General features: G+C 42.9%; 2 protein-coding genes across 13 annotated transcripts in view; one reads left to right on the forward strand and one right to left on the reverse strand.

Moving 5' to 3' along the window:
• The first annotated feature begins 3759 nt into the window (after positions 1–3759).
• LOC126048071 (aldo-keto reductase family 1 member B1-like) lies at positions 3760–13733 on the forward strand. 3 transcript variants are annotated; one of them, XM_049822547.1, is made up of 10 exons: positions 3760–3853; positions 4650–4817; positions 5876–5992; positions 6713–6790; positions 7669–7791; positions 9535–9641; positions 9843–9924; positions 11014–11097; positions 12018–12100; positions 12440–13733. In XM_049822547.1, exons 1-10 carry the CDS (start codon positions 3785–3787, stop codon positions 12480–12482), a joined length of 954 nt encoding a protein of 317 aa, XP_049678504.1. In that variant the 5' UTR covers positions 3760–3784; the 3' UTR covers positions 12483–13733. The 3 variants fall into 3 exon arrangements, with proteins under 3 accessions (XP_049678504.1, XP_049678503.1, XP_049678505.1); XM_049822546.1 differs by having other exon boundaries at positions 12018–13733; XM_049822548.1 differs by lacking the exons at positions 4650–4817; positions 5876–5992 and having other exon boundaries at positions 12018–13733.
• An 844-nt stretch (positions 13734–14577) lies between these two features.
• CALD1 (caldesmon 1) overlaps positions 14578–23935 on the reverse strand; it is a 198573-nt gene continuing 189215 nt past the window's right edge. For 7 of the 10 annotated variants that reach the window (XM_049822541.1, XM_049822538.1, XM_049822539.1 and 4 more), the window contains 5 exons: positions 21993–22130; positions 20929–21024; positions 18256–18336; positions 17897–17930; positions 14578–16256 (listed from right to left, as the gene is read on the reverse strand). In XM_049822541.1, the coding sequence (XP_049678498.1) occupies positions 16225–16256; positions 17897–17930; positions 18256–18336; positions 20929–21024; positions 21993–22130 (381 nt within the window). In that variant the 3' untranslated portion in view covers positions 14578–16224. Of the gene's footprint in view, positions 16257–17896; positions 17931–18249; positions 18337–19788; positions 19877–20928; positions 21025–21992; positions 22131–23935 lie in introns of those variants that run through there. The other 3 variants (XM_049822542.1, XM_049822545.1, XR_007508781.1) reach the window with 2 other exon arrangements.

Below are 23935 nucleotides of genomic sequence, written 5' to 3' on the forward strand. Positions count from 1 at the left end.
CAGAGTGTAACACAGAAGGGCAATAATTTGGCTTCACTGATCACCCCAGGCATCCTACAGGAAGGCCACCTGCAAAACAGTCACCTCCAGCAAGGTGGTGGCCACACTGGGCTGCCAGGCTGCCCAGGGCGTGACAGGACCCTGACTCAGCGAAAGCACAGAGGCAGACCTGGCTTGATCTTCTTCACCTGTACTGAGCACTGAAAAAAAGCCCAGAAGTCTTTTAGACTCCTATAAAACCAGGTTTTATTAGGGTATTTACAACAATATTTATCTTCTATAGAGATCAAGCGGTTAGGTAGAACGGAAGTGTAAAAGCTTTGTAAATGAGTTTGTGGCACTCCCTGCAAGCTCAGTCGCTTTCTGAGTTACATTAGACTTTGCACCTTCATCCCCAGGAAGCACTTTCAACCATCCCCAAGGCCCGGCCAGCTGCTGGCCAGACTCTGCTTCTCCTGAGAGTCTTGTCTGGCTGCAACGTGCCCAGCACTGGTGCCCAGCAGAGCCCTGCAGCCCCTTCAGCCTGCCCCAGCTGAGCAGCCACCAAACCTCCATCAGGGACAGACCAGCTCCACCTGCCTCCACACAGCTCGGGCTCTTCTTCAAGCAATGCAACGGGTAACCCTAAACCACACAGAGAACTGCATTCCCATCTCCACCATGGTCAAAGGCTGACCATGACCGTGGTCAAAGAGCTGCCAGGCTGCCCAAGGCATGACAGGGACGTGGGTGAATGGCTTGAAAACCACGGCCACGTTTAACAAGGTTACAGGCAAGTCACATCCTGCATCTGCACCCCCAGGTCTCTCTGAACACACACCAGAAAGGGATGTATCTTACATGGGGAGAGGATGGAAAGAACTGCTCACTACTTATTGGAGATATCCTCCAGACACCCCAAAACACCTCACAGGTTGCATCACAAAGCTGCTCAAAGGAAGCCCCCAACAAGCCCAGGGAAGGGTTCAGCACTGTTCCAGCTCCTATGCAGGTAGCGTGGCCAGAGAACAGCAGAAGGAAACACGCTCCCAAGGTCCATGGCTGCTCCTCCCCACGCTCACTGCAGGAGAAGGGATTTGCAACAGGCTGCTTCTTGTCACTTTAGCAAAACGTAATCATCATTTCCAAACGAGCACAAGGCACACAGCTGCAGAACGTACAGCTGAAATGCCAGCCGCGAGGGACTACAGCAGCCATCCTCCAGGAGAACAAGCTCAGAACCAGTTGCTGGTGAGCACCCCGTGGAGTGACAGCCACGCTTTGAACACCGCTGCCGTGTTTGCTGTTCCTGCGGGTAGGTCCCCGCTTGCATCCACATGCTGCAGCCTGCGGGTGATCAGGGCCGGGTGCCCCAGGAGAGCTGCCAGGCTGCCCAAGGCATGACAGGGACGTGGGTGAATGGCTTGAAAACCACGGCCACGTTTAACAAGGTTACAGGCAAGTCACATCCTGCATCTGCACCCCCTGATTCATGCAACAGCATGGCAGGGTGCTCCAGGGAGCTGCCAGGCTTTCCAGGGAGAAAACCACCATGACTCAGCTAAAACATTGAGGTGGATGGGCCTCAGTCATGACCCACAGTGCATCCAAAAAAAAAAACCAAACAAAAAACTTTTCAACTCCCATGAAGTCAGGTTTTATATGGCTATAAATTATGATAGTTATCTTTCTGCATGCAGATAAAGCAATCTGGTAAAACAGAACAGAAATGCCTAAACAAAAAGCCTGTACACATAACTGTGTCCCTCCAGCAGATCTGCCCTGACAGCCCATGCTGCGGCTGAGTTGCCAAAATCACTCCCTGCTCCTCCTTGGGCCCCAGGAAGTTCACTCCAAAATTGTTAAGGTCTTAGAAGAAAGGTTTAGAGGAAGGAAAAGGAAGGCTGAAGACTCTGCCTAGGCACCTGGTTAAAAAAAAAAAAAAAAAAAAAGGCCAATTATGGTTGGGTTTTATACCTTTCAGACCAAGATTTGATGTAGTTAAAGGTAAGTTATAGCTCAATCTCAACATTTTCTAGTCTGTTCTAGTCCGTTATGTGATTTTAGTCAGCCTGTATTGCTGTAGCACTCAAGCATCTTTAATAATAAATTAAGCAATAGGTATATGTCATAGGTTTGCTGTAAAAGTTTATCAATGTAATCAGAGGTCCGTGCAGAAGAGTAGTGTGGTTGTTTCTGGCCTTAAAATCAATGTACCATTATCGATTTTATAAAATCCATACAGATTTGTTTCTGTCTTTTTTTTCTGTAAATCTTGCTCTCTCTTTTCTGTCAAATTCCTCCAATCTCTTGCAGTAGCTTTGTTTTTTTCTTTTTTTTGCGGGGTTGGTTTGGTCTTTTTTTCATATGTGTTTTCAATAGAAGAGACCTCCTCGCACTGCTCTACCTTGAGCATACAGGAGTTGTCATGTCAGTTTGAAAATTTGTTTCCCTGCCTACATTTTGCCTCTCTCTCTCTGCTTCATGTCAATTTGGTATCCTTTTCATTCTGCAAAGTCTGACGACATCCAAGGCAGCTGGAAGATGACAGTAAAGCTTGGTTAAGCCAATGGTTTAGAAACCAGGCCAAGGAGACCAAGAAGAGATTTTGTTCGAACATAAACCTAGAACGTGAATCTGCCAATCAACTGAAAATACTGTCCTGTAAAAGCAGCTTAAATAATGCAAGTGCACAAACAAAAATTTTAACAAATCACATCAAACATTGTGGTTAGAATGCACTAGTGGCACAGTAATTCACAGTTGCCTGTATATTTTGATAGGCAAACATTATCAGTCCAAGCATAAAATATTTGATTCTCCCTCACTCACACTGTACAACTCACAAGAAAACACCAGTGGAACTTGCACAACATGGAAACTGGTAGTCAGGGGTCAACAACGAGCAAGAAGGAGTTTATAGCAATATAAGCAAAAGAAAAAAGAAGATTCAAGAAGCAGAGAATCCCTACTCCGATAGACACAAAGCGTAAGCTCTGTGACCTGTGAGATGCCTAAGGTAGGGTGTTGAAATTGTTAGCTTTCTAACATGAAGCACCTTTTCCTTGAGACAGCTGAGAGCTAAGTAGCCTGGCCCTTGCAGGGCTCTTGATTTCTGAGGCACTCTGTCTTAGTGCAGCCTTTAAAAGTCAGCCCTCTGAATGCATTTTGACCCTAAAACTAACGAGCAGGGGGGTTATTTGGACGAAAGCACTAGCTGCAGACAAGCTGTGGTCACAAACCCCTTCTGCAGCCGCCGACACCCTCCTGATGCTGGCTGATATTTTAATAGAGCGCAAGGAACCGATGCCCTCGCAGGGCCCGACGCCGGCGGGGAGCAGCAGGGCAGCCCACCCCTCTGCAACCACAGGGAACGCGGAGTCTACGGGAAGGTAAGACCGCGTTCCCTTTTAACGAATTCCTCTGCAAACAGCGGGTGAGCCTAATAGTTTCTAGGATAAAAGATGGAAATTTCAGTCCATTTGTCACCACTCGAGAGTAACCGAGAAAACCCTTCACCGGCCGGACGCCCATTGCCCCACGCAGCAGTTCACCCCGCAGGCTCTCCCCAGGGCAGAAGAACACGCGCAAAGGGCCAAATTCCTCACCGAGACAGTCGCTTTTAGCTTGTCCGGTGCAAACCCAACCATCCATCCTCCCGCAACCCCAAAATCACGAGCACCTCGGGTCTCGCCTCTAAGGGAACCCCGGCGGAGGCGGGGGGGGGGGGGCGGCCCCGCCTCTTAAAGCGCCTTCTGGCCGCGGCGGGCGGGCACGGACAGACGGACAGACACCCGCAGACACCATGGCGAGCCCCTGCGTGGAGCTGAGCAACAAGATGAAGATGCCCACCCTGGGGCTGGGCACTTGGCAGGTACCGGGGCGGGGTGGGCCGGGGGGCGCTGGGCCAGCGGACAGTGCGGGGATGAGGAGGGGGAAAGAAGAAAAAAAAGAAAAAAAAAAAAAAAAAAAAAAAAGAAAAACCGCCACACAAAGCGGGGCTGCTGCGCAAGCCACGGCCCTGCGTGGGGGCCCCGGGGGAGGTCGGTCGGTCTCGCCACCCCGCGATGGCGGCCGCTTGTGTAACCGAGCGGGCGGCCGGGCAGCGGGGGGGAAGAGGGCTCGGGGAGCAAAAAGCAGAGAGAAAAAAAGGCAAAAAAATAAAACAGGGGTTGAAGAAGGCGGAGAGAGGAGAAAAAAAGAAGAAAAAAAACCAAAGAGGAAGGGCTGCAAAAGAAGAAACAACAACGACAAAAGGACCGAAAGTAGGTCGCGAAAGGCTGCCTGGCTCGGCGCTCGCAGCCCTGGGAGGGATGGGGTCACTGGTGGGAACCTTGTGCCACGGAGCTGCCTCCCTGGGGAAGGGTTTGGGGGAGGTAAACTGGCAAAACTGGTTGGGAACACTGAGAGCGAATAAGGGGAAACGGTAGCGGGCATTGCGCTGCTGGAAATGGCAGAGTCAAAGCGTCTCGCAGGAACCAAGTCCTTTCTGCTCTGCTCCCTTTCCCTGCAAAAATGCTGTTTGCCTGGAAAGCCGAAGCTGTCTTTAAATGCAGGTGACGGCGAAACTGCAGCTGCAGCTGGAAACGGGGACTTTGTGGAGCGATCTCAGCAGCGAGTGCTGGCAGAAGGCCACGGAGGAGCTCATGGTTAACTGTGTTTGCTTTCAGGCTCCTCCGGGAAAGGTGGAAGAGGTGGTGAAGTTTGCTATTGATGCAGGCTACCGCCTCTTTGACTGTGCCTATTTCTACCGGAATGAAAAAGAAATAGGGAATGCAATCCAGCAGAAGATCAAGGAAGGGGCTGTGAAACGGGAAGACCTCTTCATTGTCACTAAGGTACAAGGCTGCAGGATTATTAGGGTATTTAGCTTTTCTTGCAGAGAAACCTTTGTCCCATCTGTAAAGTGACACAAGGTCCTGTTCCCTTCTCTGACGTTCACTTGGTGGCTGTCTTGTTGTGTGCTATAAATTCCATCCTGTATTTGCAATTTGGACTGAGCTTTGTCAGGAAACACTGACAACTTAGGAAAGATAGTGTGGCTGTTGCTGATATAATAATTTCCTTGCATCTATTAAGTCACTTAATTATACTGAAGGTTCATTTGCACACACCCTAGAAAGATCAGAAAAAAAAAAAAGACAAGACAGATGTCTGAATTCAAAGGTGCTGTACTACTTACTGGTGTGTAAGACGTTTGAAAATGGTGTAATGTATAAAATGTAAGCCTGAAAATGAACGGAAATTAAAGCATGGGACTTAGACTGAAGTATTTTACATGTATTTACTCCATTCCTTTACCTCACCCACTTGTCTCAGCAATGCTTTTTACCAAAAAGTAAGAACACTTCAACTAGAAAACTTACGACTTGGGGGTTTCACTAGCAAAACCAGAAAACATTGATAAGCTTTTCCACATACTCTTCATTTTTGTTAAAGAATGGGTTTTAATTTGAATAATACTTGCAAGTTCTATTTAAATTACTTGAATTTTCATTTCAAAAATGAGGTAAAATTGACAACAGTTCTCACTGTGGCTAGTTAAAAGGGACAGAAGGAGGGTAACTATGAGCGGCTCAATACTCAAAATTTAGGCTGAAAACAAAAATTTAAATTCTAACACCAACAGCTTTGCTGTGCCAGATACAGCTGGCAGAGCGTTACATTTATTTCTGAGAATCTCTTTTCGTAACTAGGAATACTGACTGTCCACCTTCATGACTGACTCCCTGATTTGTGGTATGTTTGTCCTACCTTACCATTAGAATATTGGCACCCTTGTCTTCAGCATGCACTGAGTAGGTGGGGAGGGAGTTGTCCTCCTAGACCACTGAGGGAGAAGCTTCTGGCCTGCGGAAGCTGTAGAGTCACGGTTGGGCTTGGTTTCTTCCCACAGCTGTGGAACACGTTTCACGAGAGGTCCTTGGTTAAGGTAGCATGCAAGAAGAGTCTCGCTGCACTGCAACTGGACTACCTTGACCTCTACCTGATACACTTCCCTATGGGATTCAAGGTAGTCCTGCTCTACATCCCTCTTCTCCTTACCTGGCTAGAGACACGGTGCATTCGCTCATCTATGCTGCGAGCATCTGCATTATGCACGGGGCTATGCTATGGTTCATTTGGCTCATCCCTGAACCTGGTGGTAGCAAGCACTCAGGCATTAACTAGGTCGTGGTATGTCTCAGCACGTGGGTCTGGCTTTCCATGCCTGCGGGAGTGAGATAGTCGTAGGTACGAGCACTGCTAAGGAGCCGGCTGGGTGTTCAGGGAGACTGTAATCAACACAGTTTGGGATCGTGGCCTTCTGCTGGGCCAGAACAACATGAACATCCCAGGTTTTGGAGATGCTGGCTTGATCTAGAGTAACCAACAGTGAAAAATGAAGCACAGTGCAGAAAGAACATGCTTCTTTTTACCCCAATCTACACCTGTATAAAATAAATACAAACTGTAGAATAAAGGTAGGGGGGTGTCTGCTCCCTCCTCTCTAGATCTGCCTAAGTTACATAATTACTACTAATCCCCGGCTCTTCGTTTGCAGGGATTGATTTGTAGAAATACGGCCCTCATCCAAAAGAGAATATGGAGGAACATGCATAATTTTTAGTTACATGATGTATTTAAATAATCTGCTAACTTGCTGCCTGTAAATCCAGTCAGAAGGGCTAGTAAACAGTAGGAAATTCAACTCTTAAAGAAGGTCTGTGTATTATCTGCCTTGAAATAACAGGCTGGTGAAGAACTGCATCCTGTGGATGACAAGGGTATGAGTGTCCCCAGTGATACAGATTTCCTGGACACATGGGAGGTAAGTTAATGTTTGTTCTTCAGAGCAGGTGTCAGCACTAAAGATGGAGCAGACATCTGTGCGCACAATGAAATTAAGGGATAGGTTTGGGTACAGAGGATAGTCACATAAAATGGCGTTTCATGACCAGAATGAGCAGAGCTGCTGCTACCTCTTGTTTGGGGGAAAAAGAGGGGGATGACTTCACTAAGACTACAGAGGAGGTGCTGTCACTAAAATAATATATGAATACAGACAATGGTAGAACTGAAGCATGGATTAATCCAGGTGTGGCTGTTAATTTACTGAGTATTTCATACAGATAGGGAATTGTCACACTTTTCAGTGTTGGGCATCAGCATCTCAGGCTGTCTTTCAATCCTCCTCTCCTCATGGACTGGGAGGATTCAGGGACTGCTCCTGCTACCTCTACCTCTGTGATGCTGCAGCTCTAGGAATTAATAGTTTTGTCTACAATAGCAGATTACAGTTGCAAGAAAGTATTTTGAGGTAACTGAGTTTAAGCTACCATCCTCCCTGCTGTGTTCTGCCAACTCAGAGGTAGTGTGAAGGTAGGGGAGGAGTTGGAGGGGTCTCCCTTGCTTTTTTAGCTCTGGTAGAACGATCCCCAAAGAAGCCAAAGTGAAAGAACTTTACTTCCTACTACGAAATGGTTGGCTAAGCTATTCTTCTTATATTACTTTCCCATCTGCAGTAGGACATAAAGCATACAGATTATACAAGTTGCAAAGACTATTTTTTTTTTAATTATTTGAGATACGGTTATTTAATCTAGTGTGAGTTGTCTGCTGGTTTACCACTAGCTTTAGGGAAATAAAATAGTATAGTTCGTATTAATACCACCTCATAAACATACATTGGTTGTCCTTACTCATTAGGCCATGGAAGAGCTGGTGGATGCTGGTCTGGTAAAAGCCATTGGAATCTCCAACTTTAACCATGAGCAGATTGAAAGAATCTTGAACAAGCCGGGACTGAAATACAAGCCAGTAAATAACCAGGTAAGATTTTTGTTTCCATTGGTGTCAGCTAAGCTTGGAATATTCCCAAATATATTCATGCTACACTTCAGCTCTAAAACTGACTTCTGCCATGACCTTTAAATAGTTTTGGTGCCATGGAAAGATCTCACAAAGTGCTAGGTATCTCTGGTTGACTGGAAGACCCTTCAAGCCAGTGCTGCCTGTGATATGCAAGGCTTTGGTACAGTGTCAGTCTTGTTGGTTTTTATCTGACAGGAATCTCGACAGAAACATTTTTTGTAGACTTGTGTGTATATAAATGCAGTGGAGATTTGAAAGCATTATCATACAAAACAGTATGGATTATGCATATCACAGTAATATGAAACAGAAGAGAATATTTCATTTTTAGACATTGGAAAACAGCGAAAGTATCCATTAACTTGTATAGGACCTTGTCACTTTCTGCTACACATCTTCTTTCACATTCCCAAGCACTACTTTGACTTGGATATCACATCCCAAGTTGCCACAGGCCCATTTCTTCCAGCCTTGGGATAACCAGCAAAATCCCCACTTCAAGCTACTGCACGGCATAAGAATGTACAAGAATGCTTCAACTGATTTGCTGGACTTTCTTATTTTTCAACATAAAATAAACCATTTCACTGAACCTCATTTTAGAAAGGAGGGTTGAAGTATACAATTACTTAACAAATTCTCGTGAATGAAATCACAGGACAGCAGGGGCATCGGGATCTTCTGACTTTCTTCCATATGTGACTTCTTTGCACTTGGGTGCTGAATGTACATCTCTGCCAGCTTGGGAATATCCAGGGAAATCTCTACACTGGGTCCTGTGCAGGCACAGTGCTGCCTGTGCTGCGGTGCCGGGCTTGGGACTAGTGTGTACGCCAGCCAGACTTAGCACAAGGGAGACATAGAACTTGGAAAGGTTTTACTGAGGGTTATAAAATTCTGGTGGGGATGGACCCAACTAACCCCACATTAAAAGCTGCACCAACTTTAACAGGTTGAAGAACTTCAGGCTTTGACTCCAGTTTGCGTCTCCGTGGGTGTGCCGGTGCCACGTGCCGTTTTTACAGTAGTTGCCTAATCTAGCTCAGGTCTAAATAAACTACTGTACGTGGATTTCATGTCACCATGCCAGGTAGCAAAGCTATAGCATTTAGAAATGGTTGGATATGTGCATGATGCCACATTATGCAGTGTAGACATAGCCCTGTGGTCATCCTATGGCTTGTGACAAGTTGAGCAGCATCCCCGTATAGACTCCTGTTGCTTCCAGTTAAAGGATGTCTTGCCCGAATGGCTGGTCACAACATGATCTGAGCTGACCTAGGGAAGCTCATCTCCCCAGGCTTCTTCAGTAATCAGGGAGACTCCTTGAGGAGAGGAGAGGTCGGGTGACTCAGAGCAGGAACTAAACATCAGGTACTCTGAGCTGCCCCTCTGAAGATGCAGTCCTGCTCTGCAATAGTCCAGGAAGACTGATTTCCCCAATTCCTGACACAGCCCTTCCACTCTTCTCATCTGTTTCTCACTATCTTTGTGTAATACGTAGTATGAGGAAGCCCTGTTCTCTGTGCTAGGCTTCTAGATATTGCTGTGATGTGAATAACTTTTATAAGATAGATTTTAGTCACGGTATTGGGAGTCTTTTCTTCACATTTTCTGTGACCCAAGAGGAATTAAAATGTTATGCTCTGGAGCCCAGTACAGTCTGCTTCTGTATCAACCTTCATGTTTCTGTGCTTGTAGATCGAATGTCATCCATACCTAACCCAGGAAAAGTTGATCGAGTACTGTAAATCCAAAGGGATTGCTGTGACTGCATATAGCCCCCTTGGCTCTCCTAACCGCCCGTGGTAAGAAAGCATTGCAGCCTTTCTGCACACAAAACAACACATTTGCAACTTGAATCTTTGAGGCAAATGATCCAAATAATGCAGGAATAATGAGAAAAGTGCTGTTGCCTTGTTGCAGATTATTTCACACAAAATGTCAGGCTTCCTGCAGGGAAACTAATATCTTTCTACCATCAATATCCTAGCTTTTGTTTTTAATAGGGCCACGCCAGGGGAACCTGTGCTGCTGGATGATCCCAGGATTAAAGAGATTGCAGTTAGACATGATAAAACCCCTGCCCAGGTAAGTGGGGTTGTCAGGGCACACTATTCCCCCTCCTCAGACATTTTTAGAGGCTGATGGCCAGTCTGAGCAGATGCTGCCCTCTCTAGAGATACAGTATAATGGGGCTGCACTGCGCTTGACTCTTCATACTGCCCCACTTCTTACCAGCATTCATACAAATTATCAGGTATTTTCTAAGAGGTCTCGAGTGCTGAGTTTTGGGGGGGGCTGATCAGCAGTGATACGTGCTTACCTGAAGTGTTCCCCTTCCTAGGGTGATTTCCTCTGCTCCCAGAGAGAAGTGCTTGCTCCTGGAGAAACCCTTTCCTCTGAGATTTACTTATAAATCATCAAGCCAACTTGTTATTCCTTTCTCCAGCTAAGTTAGCTAAGTTATTCTTCAGAGAAGCCCTGTAATTTGCTGACTTACTTGATTGCTCCCTGTTTGCTCATGTTCATAAAGAATCATTGAAAGTTGCTTGATTATTCAAGATGAATTTTTTTCTCTGTTAGTTGCTAGTCACACAAATGAGTTCTTGCCCAGGGTGTGCAGAAACTGCACTTCAAACCCACATCTTCACAAGCAATCACCCACAGTCATATTTTAAGACGGGCAGAGCAGCACCAAAAATTGTATGCAACAGTCCTCTTTCAAGGGAGAGAAACTTTTAAAATCTATAAACATGTTTTTTCCTTTTAAGGACTTCACAAAACTTAACTTAGGTTAGGTACTTACCAGTAAGCCCAAAATAATCTGCAGTATCTTTATGCTCATTTGGTCTGAGCACCTATATAATGCAAGCCAGAAGCATCATCATCTCTCTCCTCCCCTCCTACCATAAAGGAAAACAAAACAAATCCAGGAGAAGCAAGGATGTAGAAACAACATAGGCCAGAAACAATTATAGTTCGTCAGTAGACTGCAAGCAAATGCTGGCACATCAAACTCCCGCGTGTGAACTGGTAGAGCCTTCCAAAGAGTGAACACAGTTGTAGAAAAAGAAATTGGTTTGTGCATGAAAAAAAAAAAAGGTAAGAGAACACAAAATGCCTTTGAACAGAATCCTTGGTACCCCTGTGTTCATGCTCCTCCTTGTCCTTTCCTAGATTCTGATCCGGTTTCTTATCCAAAGAGATGTGATTGTCATTCCCAAGTCTGAAAAACCACAGCGTGTTGAGGAAAACATCAAGGTGAAGTTTCCATCGGGACTGCTGCCACCTTTTTACACAGGATAGGCACCCACACCCGTATCTCCTCCGTGTTTCAAGCAGCACCTGAGAGGCATTGGAAGGGGAGCACAGAGATGGAAAGATTGGAGCTCAGCACTACCTAATCATCCACGCTTGTTCTCTGGGGAAAAGCATTTTGTTCCTGCCAGGAGAGAAAGGGGTTACACCAGGATGGTCTGAGCTCTGCTTCCCTGGAAAGGGAATCCCAGTTTTGGACTTACCCTCTGGGAAATGCTTAGTGAGCCCCTCTTTAGGGTGTAAAAGAACAAATTGTAAACACCAGGCCTGTTAGGGTTCATGTCTCACTTGGAGGCTGTGGTTCCCCTTGGCAGGGAGATTCAGCTAGATGCTTGCTGATAAGGCCTAGCATCTTAGATGATATCTTGGTGTTACTTTCAAATTTATGCTGCTACATTTTGGACTGACTTCTCCTATGAACCACCAGCAAGAATTCTTAGGTGATTGATTAACTGTGAGAAAACTATTTGCAGTTGGTACCCAGCAGTCCTCTGTCGTACCAGAAATATTTACTGCTAGTTCCAGTGTTTGTGACAAATCAAGTAATCCATCCTTAGCACCTTAAGTTTTCTGTCTGTGCATTACAACACAAACTGCAGTGGTGTTGGCATTCAACCACCCAGAACTGTAAGACATTGCTATGAACAGCACCTCAGAGGGAAAAGGACTATCTTGATAACTTCAAGGGTTAATCGGTATTTGGCTGAGAAATAAGAGGATTTCTTAAGTATGCTTAGTGTGGATGCAGTATGTTCCTACCTCAAGTCATAAATGCATGAAGTACACTTTGTAGCTAACTATTTATGAACCTAAGTAAAAAGGGCTTGCCTTTTTTTTTTTTTCCCCCCCCCCCCCCCCGCTAGGTGTTTGACTTTGAACTGTCTAAAAAGGAGATGGATGTCATCCTCAGCTTTAACAGAAACTGGAGGGCAGTTCCAGTGCTCAAGTATGTTCTTTACTATCCACTAGGCCTATCTCTATCTGTATTTTTCATCCCCCATATCTTGAAAACACACATGACCAAAACCAGAGAGAGCTTGTATCTTAAGCCCTGGATCCTAGGTAATGAGATGTGTCCTGGAACTGACAGCAGGAGGGAGACTCATTCAGGGCATTCCCTTCAGCACCTTGGTGCTGCGTGTGCTTTCTCACAAGCCTCTGTTCAAATTAATGACAGTAGCAAATCTTGAGTACATCGGCAGTGGTAGGGGACACTGCAGTAGGGAAATATGCTGCTGAAGATACTTTCTACAATACTTAAATAACCATTTCTTTCTCTTCTCAGAGCTGTCAATCACAAGGACTACCCATTCAAAGCAGAATATTAATACCAGTGGTTTCAGCAAGACCTCTGTGTAACTCCTTCCAGATTAGAAGATGTATTCTACAGCATGGTCTTGATTTCTTCTTCTATACTTGACAATCATTACACGCAGTTACTTGTCCTCCTTTTTTAGGAGACCACTAGCTGGTATAAGAATGCATCAATAGAGATGGGTCTTTTGTAAAGATGGTTAGCAGAAATCTGGTTTTGATTAATAGTAAAAAGACAATGTCTCTTAATTTCCTTTTTTTCCTTGTTTTCCTTAATTAAAGACATGTTTAACAAAAAACTCTGGTTACTCACATGATTTTTTTTTTTTATATGTTATTTCCAGTGCAGTCATACTGGCTCATGAATTGCTGTCAAGGAATGCTGTCCTTAATTACTTTGCTTTTTACATAGTTGTGATTTTTATACTGTGAATTTCTAATGCTTTAAAATTTTATATTCATAAAGTTTGAATAAGAACAACACTTAATCAGTGTGGTGCTTAAATTGTTTCATACATTCAGTTATAAAAGCATACCTGAAGTCTGTTTAAGTTTTGATAGAGATAGAAATGAGCTGCTATAATTCCTGTACAAGGACAATACATAGAGACTACTTTGTGGCTTATGCGTCAAACAGGATCGTACTCTAGCTAGAACCTAAGAACAAAGTTGTACGTATTACCTCACGTAGCCCTCCCTCTGAACATCTAGAAATTGAAGTCTTGTGTGATTAGTGGTGAGAAGTTGAAGATAGCATCATATGCGGTGATAACACATATCAAAATTGACCCAGCCCAACATAAGGGCTACCTCCAAAATCAGACTGACTTGTTCTGGAAGTCTCAAACGCAAAATCCTATTTTTGCAACTCTGCTGGCGGCATTCAGAACAATTTATCCAGACAAGGGTTAGCTTTATCTAAGGAAAACATAGAAAAACTTTTTAAAAAACCAAAGCAAACCCCGAGGTAGACACACAATTGCTTTAAAGTACTTTCATGTTGATAACACTAGGCCAAACCAAAGGCAGGCTTCAAAAAGGCTCTTTTGTGGCATTCTGCACGCTGACAAGAGAAAGTCTGGCTAGGATGCCGAGTGAGCTGCAGGAAAGCATGACCAGACGCTAAGGTGACAATTTGGTATTGTCTGAAAAGTCATCACCTCATAAGGGTATTGAAACACCAAAAAACCTTGCAGCACTGCCAAGTCAGCCACCAGCATTTGTCTTTGGCAAATTCTGCCAGGAGGTGGTGCCAGCTGATGGGAACAAACCACAACCACACCACTTTACAGTATTTCCCGAAAAGTAAAACTGATCATGCCCAGCAGGTTTCCACGCTCTCAGGAAAGGCAATAACCAGGAGCAAAAGAAACTTATCTACATCAACAAGGAAAAGCGTCACTTCAGCAAAGCTTGCAGAGAAATGTAGCAACGCAGTCAGTCAATGCGAGGCAGGAGAACAGGCACACTTTCAAGCATACAAGCTCTTCTCAGGTTAAATTAGGCAGCATCTGACTATTTCTCCTCCGGTAGTTCAGAAAGTTGTGCTTGCTGCAACCTTCCCTGTGCTTCCCGTGGAGCTGGCAGCAGCCTGGGGGGGCCTCTTTCCGATGACCATGACCTGGTTAGACCATTAGAGCAAAAATGAAGGAGACAGGAGGGCGACGGGAGAGTCAGCAGCTCCGCAGGCTCGGTCCCTGTAATCATCCAAGCCTGGAAGCGCATCCCACCGAGGCAGACAGAAGCAGCACAACGGCTCTCACACAGAAAACATTTTTCAAAGCAGGGGACCAGACAGCTGTACCGCTAGGTCAGAACCTATTTTGCTGAGCACGCTGACTTCTGGATGATGCACAGCTCCCATCTTGTACTGATAGGCATGCCAATTAAGATTTCCCCCCTGCCCGCTTAGGAATACGTAGGTTAAAGCTGCTTATTTTACGACTTGGCTGTTTACTGTAGGATAGTACGTCAGGAGAGACAGTACATCAGGAGAGACATCCTTCGAGATTCTTTGCAATGATACCTTATCTTATACGGCGGTAGCATGATTCCTATCCCAGTTACAGCAACCAGCTCATTCCTACTCATTAACAAACAGGGGGCTGCTCACGGAAATATTCCATTTATTGTGGATGCAGTTTCAGAATACATTGTTTGAACAAATCATTTTTATTGCAGCTATGGGATGTATTTGAAAGACTCAGGGGAGTGTTTACAAACACCCCAACAAAAAACATGACAACTCACAGACAATATCAGGCACAATTTCACCCCCTACAGATAACTATGTGCACCTCTGTATGTAAACAAGATGTTTCAGCCAAGCAAGGGAGCTCATCTTTAGGTTGATATATAGCATTATTCTTCTTTAGGAAGAAGTCAGATGCTGTAAGAGATGGAAGTGGTGAAAAGGGAGATTGTAGTAGTTCCGATGCACACCAAAGCTGTTAAAAACATGCTCAGGGGCTACTTTAGTTGCTCAGTTTATGCCACCCATACACTGTAGGATGTAAATGCTAAACTGTATGGCATGTAAATTCAAACCAAGCTGACGTCTTATAGCCATGTGTTTACTATATACAAATGAAAACATCTGTAAATAAGATATTCGGGAGAGAGAGTTAAAAAGAAGCACTATAAAGATAGAGGTTTACTTCATTTTAGGTGGACTTAGTGTACGGCACTGATGGATGGCAAGATTTAGTGTACAGTCATTTGAAACAAGCTCCAACTGTGTTTAGGTTTTTTCTTTTTAATTATGGTAGTTTTATATAAATTAAACTACAATGTTTTATACAAGTGACCTATTTTTGACCCTCTATACCCTTACCTTTTCCTCTTTTAAAAACTATACTTTCTTTTTAATTACCCGTTACTGGGCAACTGACATTTAAAATTTTTTAATACTTATCTCACCATACCTCTAATGGCATTTATGAAATCTTACTATAGAAAAGTGTGTGATTTTGTCTTTATTTTTTTAAGCTGTGATATTGGCTAGTTATGTATGTTTATTACTAAATATAATACTCTAGCACGTATTAAAGCATTCTACCATTAGTAGTGCCTTTAGGCTAAACTTTGTAAAGCTATGTGTGTATATATTCTAAATTGCATTCAATTAACTAGTCACTAACAACAAAAGAAATATCAGTACCGCTGTCAGCTAACATAATCATCCGAATTCAGGTATTAACTTAAACTAGAATGGAAAAATTGATACTTAAAAAAAGTATAAAACAAAAAAATTAAAACACGTTATTGATGCAGTATTTCTCATGACATGGGCAACTTACAGAAAATATTACATTGTCAACTAAAGATATTTCTTCCATGCCTTAGTCTAAAGTGCAGAAAGAAAGACTTCTGTATTACAAAAGTAACCATTGTTTTTATAGGTTTACTGCACACCTTTCTTAAGTAACTTCACTTTACATGCATTTTGGGTTGACCTCTTATGCCAGTTGAAATCACTGTTCAGATACATAGTTAGTTACGACTATCAGTAGAAGAGTCTATATATTTCACAGCATGGGTTTCTTTAGGAATAAAGGCTCTTGTGCAAAGGCAGTACTATTATGATGAATGTCTAGACTGATTATTAAATACAGTGCTAATATACATGGTTTTAACTGGGATAATGCAAAAAGACATTTTGGTAAATAAACATAAATATAAAAAGAACAATTTAGCACTTTTTCCTTTTCTTTTTTTTTGTTTTCCCCCGATTGGTCCAGCGTCTTTAGTGGCCTTCTACGGTTCTTTCTCAAATTGTCTCAAACCTGCTGAGAAAGAGAAAGATTAAAGATGGCCTGAAATAACCCAAAGGTATCTCTAAATAGAGAAAACATGGCTCTAAACACACAGCCTGTAAGAAGGCAGGACACAAGCTGTATACTGCTGTGCTTGTATACTGGGATTGCTCAGAGGTGATCTCCAAGAGGACAAGCAGCATACCCCCTCTCTTGCCTCTGACAGCCCCGGGAAGGAGCTCAGGGAGAGCTCGGGAGCTTCCCACCCAGAAATGCCGGGGGTGCTGCACCCATCCCTCTCCCCGGCCACGCGTGGAGGGCTGCCACGCTAAGGCAGGCTCTGCTGCAGTGCTTGGTGCCTGCGCACCAAGTCCAGAGCAAGACTGAAAGGTGGCTCCCGAGACCCTCCTCCTGCAACCCCTCTGCTGAAGCAGAGGCTCGGCAGCGTCCGAACCGCTCAGCGGGGTCTGATCCTGCGGGCGAAGATGCGCGAGTGCTAACGCCTTCCAAGGGAGCAGAGCCGTGCCAACGCTAGGCGAGTCTGAAAACCCCTGTCCTAACAGCTCGGTTTAAAAAAGGAGAACAGGAGGAAGACAATTCCATTTTGTGTGACTAAACTGATACGGAAAGTTTACAGGCATACCGTTCCTCTGGCTTCCCGTACGAATGTGAAGGAAAATGTATGCACATATTAATGTGTAGAAAAGCAAAAGTTTTTCTATATTTGATCATTTCATTCCTAGGGAAGAGTCAAGGGATGTTGCAAGGCATCTTTAAAGCTATTAAATTGATCAGTGAATTTTCGTTCTTCCCCACTGGTCCTTCGGCACATAATTCCTTTAATTGGTTTTATTTGGAGTGGTTTAGATTCAAATTAAAAAAAAGCTAGGAGGGTAATTTTGTTGATTTCTTTCTGTACAACTAGGTTGTATTTCCCAAGCTAGTAGTTTCAAAATGACAGTAGTTAGACTCTTTTTGCCTTGAGAAGACACCAATGCACAGCTCCAGCAAAAGCAGTGCTGCCGCTGAGTGTGTTTGAACTCCAGCCCAGTCTGGGTATGCAGCAGCACATAAGACTCACAACCAGCCAGAGGAATTATTTTTAAAAATCAACACTGCTGAATTTTCATCAGGCTTCACCATTACCCAGTGGCAGTGTTTAAAATCAGATGCGGGACTCATTCTCAGTAGTACTGAAATCTTCTATTTCCGCTCAAATAATTTTGCTACAACAGTCTCGGGTTTGGGGGTCTCCCTCTCCCCTCACGAAAGGCATATCCATTGCCGCTGCAGCCTTTAAAAGAGCCCTTCCCAGATCCTTTGCATTTACTGTAATTAGTTAAATGGCCATCCCATTCCTCAGATCTCACACAGTTTAATGATACTCTCCAGCTACAGCAAACACGCTACACGTGTCACTTGAACAAGGCTTTGCAAACACGGCTGGAGCACTGTTCATCCTCAGTCCTCCTAGAAAGAGGATTTAGGTTTATTTCTCAAACATTCATGTTTTGATGATATTGCAATGCAGCTTTTGAAAGGCAAAGGCAAAAAGTGGTTTTGTTTTTTGCATCAACATTAACAGCTGTAGAATTTTTAAACACAGATATGCCTGTGCAAAAATTTGGCAATAGTTCTATTTAATATGCAGGTGTATTATTAGAATTACTTACCATTAGTCTCTGATTTTTTCCCCATAGCTGATACCTGTTTGAAAAAATAATAATCCATTATTAAAGTTGAGTATGGGAAAACATAGCTATTTCTAACAGGAAAAAAAATCAACTCTATGCAAAGGACAGATTTCCACACACAACACAGCTCTGCCAAATAGGAATATAAAAGTTACACACTGCCCATGGCTTTCTGCGCCTCATTGTACTTTCTTTTACAGATTAAAAGGCAGGTTAGTAACAAAAGACATGTAGAGGCTTAATTCCAATTGACCCACTGTATGAAGGCAAACGGTACCTTCCCCCTAGAAAGCCTCCCACAGAGATATTATCCTTTTATCAATGGACTGAATTGTTACCTTAGAAGAAGAAGCTGGCTTTTCAACTGACTGTTTCTCCCAGAGATTACGCTTGCTGGATACGTCTCCTGGTTTTAAGTCCTGTATTTTTAAATTAATGGCAGAGAAAAGAAACCAACATTAGTTCAGGTTTATTTTAATTTGTTAGAGAAAACATTAGAATGTGACTTCCTCATAAGAAAAGTTGAGGAGCATCCACCGGTGGCAAACATTACATTGTCTATCAATTATAAAGCTATTCAGAATGACACATCACATAATGACTCCACACATATACGTGCTTTACGACAAAAACCAATCCTGCTGTACCTATTTAGTATTGCACAGACTGGCCATAATTTATTTTGTTCGTCCTAGGGATTGAAAAGTTACTGCACCATCAGGTTTTTAAGAAGGACAATTCCAATTTTTGCAGAAAAATTTTTTTTTTTTTCAGAAATAGTATTTCTATTAGGGAGGAATTCAAAGTAGCTTGTCTCAGTTTAGACTAGGAACAAAATATTTTGTTAAAAAAACTGTAAAAAAAAAAAGACTAGGATTTCTAATACAACAGAAAAGCAGATCCTCCTCTGCATTCTTAAATATAGGTTTCAGAATTTAACACTGTAGTCCTTCATAGCCATTTGAATTTCCATTGCATCCTTTAAGATCTTAGCATGTACCAATCGTCCAACAGAAAAAAAAAGGTGAGGTAAAGTCATTAAAAAATAACAATATTATCTGAAAATGAGCATACATGGAGACTTCAAGCAAAACTCAATAAAAATGTCAAGCTGTTTCTTGGGGAAAAGCAGGACTACAAATCAAGACGACATATGCTAGGCTAGTAGCAATGCACGTGCTTAAGGACAGATAGATTGGTATGTACCTCTGTGGTTGCCAAACAAAAGACTTTTGAAACAATTTTGGACATAAGTACTCTCATTTTCAAGAAGCGTTCAAGTCCTGCACAGTTTCCAGAATGTTGTTGTTGCCATCCATAGATAGATAGTTTTCTGCACATGAGAATTTCTAACGTGGGATAGAAAAATGCCCAGTGATGAATGGAAGCGTGATTTCTGCAAGAGGTATTTGCACTCAGCAGAGATGCTTTAGAACTGATCATAATTTATAGCTAAACAGGGCTGCTGACAGTTAATACTTTAAACCAATTCTGTACTTCAAAAAGTGAGTTCAGCAATAACAGAGGAAGGAACAAAACAGCAAAACTGCAGAGGACCTTATCACAAAACCACTTCCATAATCCTGAAATCATTTGGGATCTATGATTTAGGTTCACCATAAAACTAATTGAGATCTTTGCTCCCTCTACTTTTAATTGAATGTTGTTCAAAGCCCACAAGAATCTTGATGGTCACAGAAGTTTCGAACAATTCTTTATTTTGGTAGAATGTGATGAGGGTAGGAAGTTATTTGCTAACAAAGAAATTCTAGGTTTCTCTTCGATTTATCCTGGTAAAAAAAAAAAAAAGGTAAAACATCATACCCTATGGATATATATCATTCTTCATAGTCAATCATAAACAGGTTTACCTGACCAACTTAGCAAACAGACCCCCAGAGAGGAATAGGAGGAGGGCAGGTTCCTTCAAGCAGATACATTGAAAGAAGAAAGAACAATCTATTGAGAAAGAGGGAAATGAAGACATAGATAGAAACAGTTGGCTGAGGGGAAAACAAGAGCTTAGTTTTACATTATCTAAAAGATGCAACTTAGAAGAAAGAGAGGAAAATCTGGAGGCAGATTCTGTGCTGGTTTTCAGCAGTTGTGATTAAATACAGCGGCCACAATGACTTTTGTTGGGTTTATATTCATGTCCATAAGGATGGAATCTCCATGTAGCTACCAGCAAATACTGACATTAGAGACAACATTGCAAATTTCAAGCTCCAATTTGAGACAAATGGGAGTGTGAATTGAGAAAGTGTTTTTCAGGCTGCACCTTTTATAAAGGGCAAGTGGACTGGCAGAAAAACACAATACAAGGATAGGGGAAGAAACCAGTTCTTTAATAAAATCCCAAAGTTGAATCATAAACACCACGAGTGATGCCCTGCCATCCTCCAATATGGACACCTACAGCTCCAGTTCCTCACCTCTAGCCTTCTCCACTCCACAATTACCTATTTCTGCTCCTTCCCACATCCACACTGCTACCTCCCATACTCCCAGCTTATTACTTTGATTGCATTTTCTACTCTGATTCTTGCTGAAGTAATGGGCATGCTAAAGGGCCTTCATTAGAAATGACATTTAAGCTATTAAAGGATTAACGTATTTCAGCTGTGTTTAAAAATATACTTGGAAGATTTTTACAGGGCACGGGACAAAGCACAATTGTTTTCATCCAAGGCTATGGCTGGTAATTTCTAAATTAATGGTAGGCCTTTCACAGGTGGTAAATTAATGTCCTTCTCTACCAGAGAAGTGCTTCTCTGAGTACTCTCTTTTTAGAGCAACCCTAAGGTTTAAGGTGAGAACTGCCCTGTTTCATCTCCCCCTTTTCTGACTACCCAGGAGTCAGCAGCCAGAGGGCCTCTGTGAGCTTCCAAGAGAGGACACGCAGCAAGATTCCTCCAAAGACCATCAGCTGGTTGAGGCAGCACCACCACCACCTCTGCCCCAGGAGAGAACCCACCTACTGAAGAGATGGCTGTTGCAAGTTTACTTACAGAAGGTTTTGGAGCAGGTGATCTGTTGCTCTCTGGGGTCTTGGTTAACCACTCGTTGATACGACTGGTGACACCAACCTTCAGCCCAGCAGTTTCCTGCAAAATAATAAAATCTAATCAGAAGACTTTAAGAATAGCTTTTGCTATGTTTTCCACAGTTTAGATTTAAAAACAAAGCCAAGCCTGAGTTTAATATAGAGGTCCTCACTGAGACTAGGGTTAGCTAAGAAGCATCCCGGGTGCTCTGAAGGTATTGTCCCTATGAACTACACAGTACTACCAAGCTCAATAATGATAGAAGTGGGCTGACAAAATTATTTCCACTTTAGTGCTAACCCAGGAATAAACATTAAACATAAACCTGCTGTTTCTGTCATAACCCCAAACTCCAAGGAGAAAAAAATCTTTAGCCAAAAGAAGAAGAGACACCAGTCTAAGTCTACATCTTTGTTATGTTAAGCTAAAATCTTTCAAAAAAGCACATAACAGAGGAGTTAAGTGGTCTACAATTTAAATCATTAAAATAAAACTTTAAAAGGTTAGAACAAATTACTGAAACTTCATGGCTATCTGTAATAATCCCCTTCAATCCATGGCTCAGTTTTTTGGCTATGATGAATGCTTATCAACTTACATCAATTTATAGAAAGGAAATATTGCCTTAAGGATTTACGTAGAAAAGATAAACATCTCACAAATGCTTCTATGCATTATCTATAAAACACCATCATTATCTTGCCCTCCTCTGCCCCACAAAAGAATCTTTCCCAACATAAAGAATTTCTTTGTACTCTGCTTGAACTACCCAGATATATTTGTCCAAGATATCTGATGTGGCTCTGGAATGTCTCATAACTTAGCTCAGTATGTCACTAAATTCTTCTGCTATACTCAATATTGCAGCCACACATTTTTGTGGGTTTCTGAGGACCTCAAGATCCTTGGGGATATTCTTCACCAGTGATGTCAACAGGATCAGCCAGGCTTACTCATAGGAACATGAATAGCAAGGACAGGTCTATAACATAATTCTTTATAATCACTATGTAAAATTTAACACGTACCTTATTTGGTGTTCCTGTCCCAGAGGGTGATGAAAAAACATTCCCTTTCTCCCACATGCTCTTAATATTACGGACACCCTCAGCTGGAACAGGCAGGTCGGAGGCTGCTGGCTTAGCTGGTCTTGCAGCCTTTGTGCCCTGCAGAAGAATTGAGGCCAGTTGGCGTTTGGCATTAAGAGCTGGAGTTGCAGGGTGGTTTGACTCTGGGGCAGTGCTGGGGAATGCAGCAGCTGCAAGCGGTTCTAGCAATGATCATGCAAAGACAGAAAGGAGTACCCAACTCAAGAGGTGCCACTGAGAGTCTCCCCCTTTTGATTTGCAGTTGCACCCTTGACACGACCGGCTATGAAAACGGCAATTGTTTAGATTTTCGCATTTGTTAAATTTCTAAAGCTCATGGCAAACCATAGCTCTGCACAGAACTGCTCTGAGGCTTTCATCTGTCCTCCCTCAAGTCTTAGCATCTGCATCATGTAAGCATGGCTCCTTCAGGGACACAGCTAAGGAAATCCTTATGCGGAGGCAGGGGGAAAAGGCTGCCCTGTCATTCAGCATCAGACTCTGCTCCATCTGTCTCGGACAACTTAAGCTCACAACTCAGGATTCTAGGGGTAAATTTCAGCAATTACAGTATATTTGGAATGAGGTAGTTTTTTAAAGAGTGGGGGACCGGGTTTTTTTGGCAGTGTGTCTTTTGCATTGTTACCAAAAACACTGGACCAAACTCCTTCTGTTCCTTCTTTTCAAAATTTTTGTACATTTTACAAAAGACAGATTTGAAGAGAATAAGAACCTGTATGAGCTAAGGCTTTGCCTCTCTAATTACAAAGCAAGGCAGATTTGGCAACTTTTGGAAAAATCAGAAACTCAGCAAAAGAATAATTTCAGGTCAGATGAGAGCTGTATATAGTTCTGAAGCTGCACAGCCTGCCCACCCCTTGCCATAGAGCTATGCTTTTTAATATCTAAATGGAGCATAAAGACTCAGGACCTTAGCACAGCCCTACTGAAAATACCTAATTTAAGCTGCTGGGTGGGCTGGTCCAGTGTTTACAGGTTGACAAACCCCGAGTTCACTATTACATAAATTTCTTACGGCAGACGGAGCTGTACCTCCAGCCCATCCACTCTTTTTAAGGAGTTTAACACCAAACCCCAGTGCCAAATTAAAGTCCTTGGTCATGCTAGGGTGGTTACGTCTCATCCAGAAAAGGCGCAGAGTGAAGCAGGAGGACAGAAGCTGTATGCTCCTACTTTGATGATATAGGGACTACTGGGTGCCATGCTGACATTCATCTCTAATGGAGGGGTTTGAGCTACCTTCAGCTTGACATAGGCACTGGAGGCAAGCCTGAGCCTTCAGCACTGTCATGCATGCGCTTTTTTTCATCGGGAACTGACACACAGTATAAAACTCTCCAGCACTGATAGGCTTCCTAGCAGAAAGGTTAAACGAACGGCAGTCACAGAAAAAAAGCTTTTGTTAATTGATCTTTAATTACTTGTTTCCTTTAAGTTAAAGGATAATAAAGCCTAACCAATTAATACCTTAATAGAATAGCATGCTTAGACTCTATATGTGAACAAGAGGAGAAAAAAAAAATCAGCAGGGAATGAAGAAGTGCCAGACCTTAATCACAGCTATCAAGATAATATCCCTCTTTATACTATTCTATTCCCATGACACTTACCAACCCAGTCCAGTTGGCCTGCTATATTAACCAGTAGCTTTCACATTGCCTATACTCATTGATTTATTAAAAAAGACTTAAACCCCCCCCCCCCCCCAAATAAAAGTAAACACCTATTCTTCCTTGGACCATGAAAAGAAAAACCCTCAATTCTGGCTTCAAGGCACATTATTAGCCACTACTTGTCAACATCACCTGGGGTCAAATTCTGGATTTTATTTTGATTCTATTTTTCCTTTGTCACTACTTAAC

This window comes from Accipiter gentilis, chromosome 18 (genome assembly GCF_929443795.1).
Source record: "Accipiter gentilis chromosome 18, bAccGen1.1, whole genome shotgun sequence".
NCBI lineage: Eukaryota > Metazoa > Chordata > Aves > Accipitriformes > Accipitridae > Astur > Astur gentilis.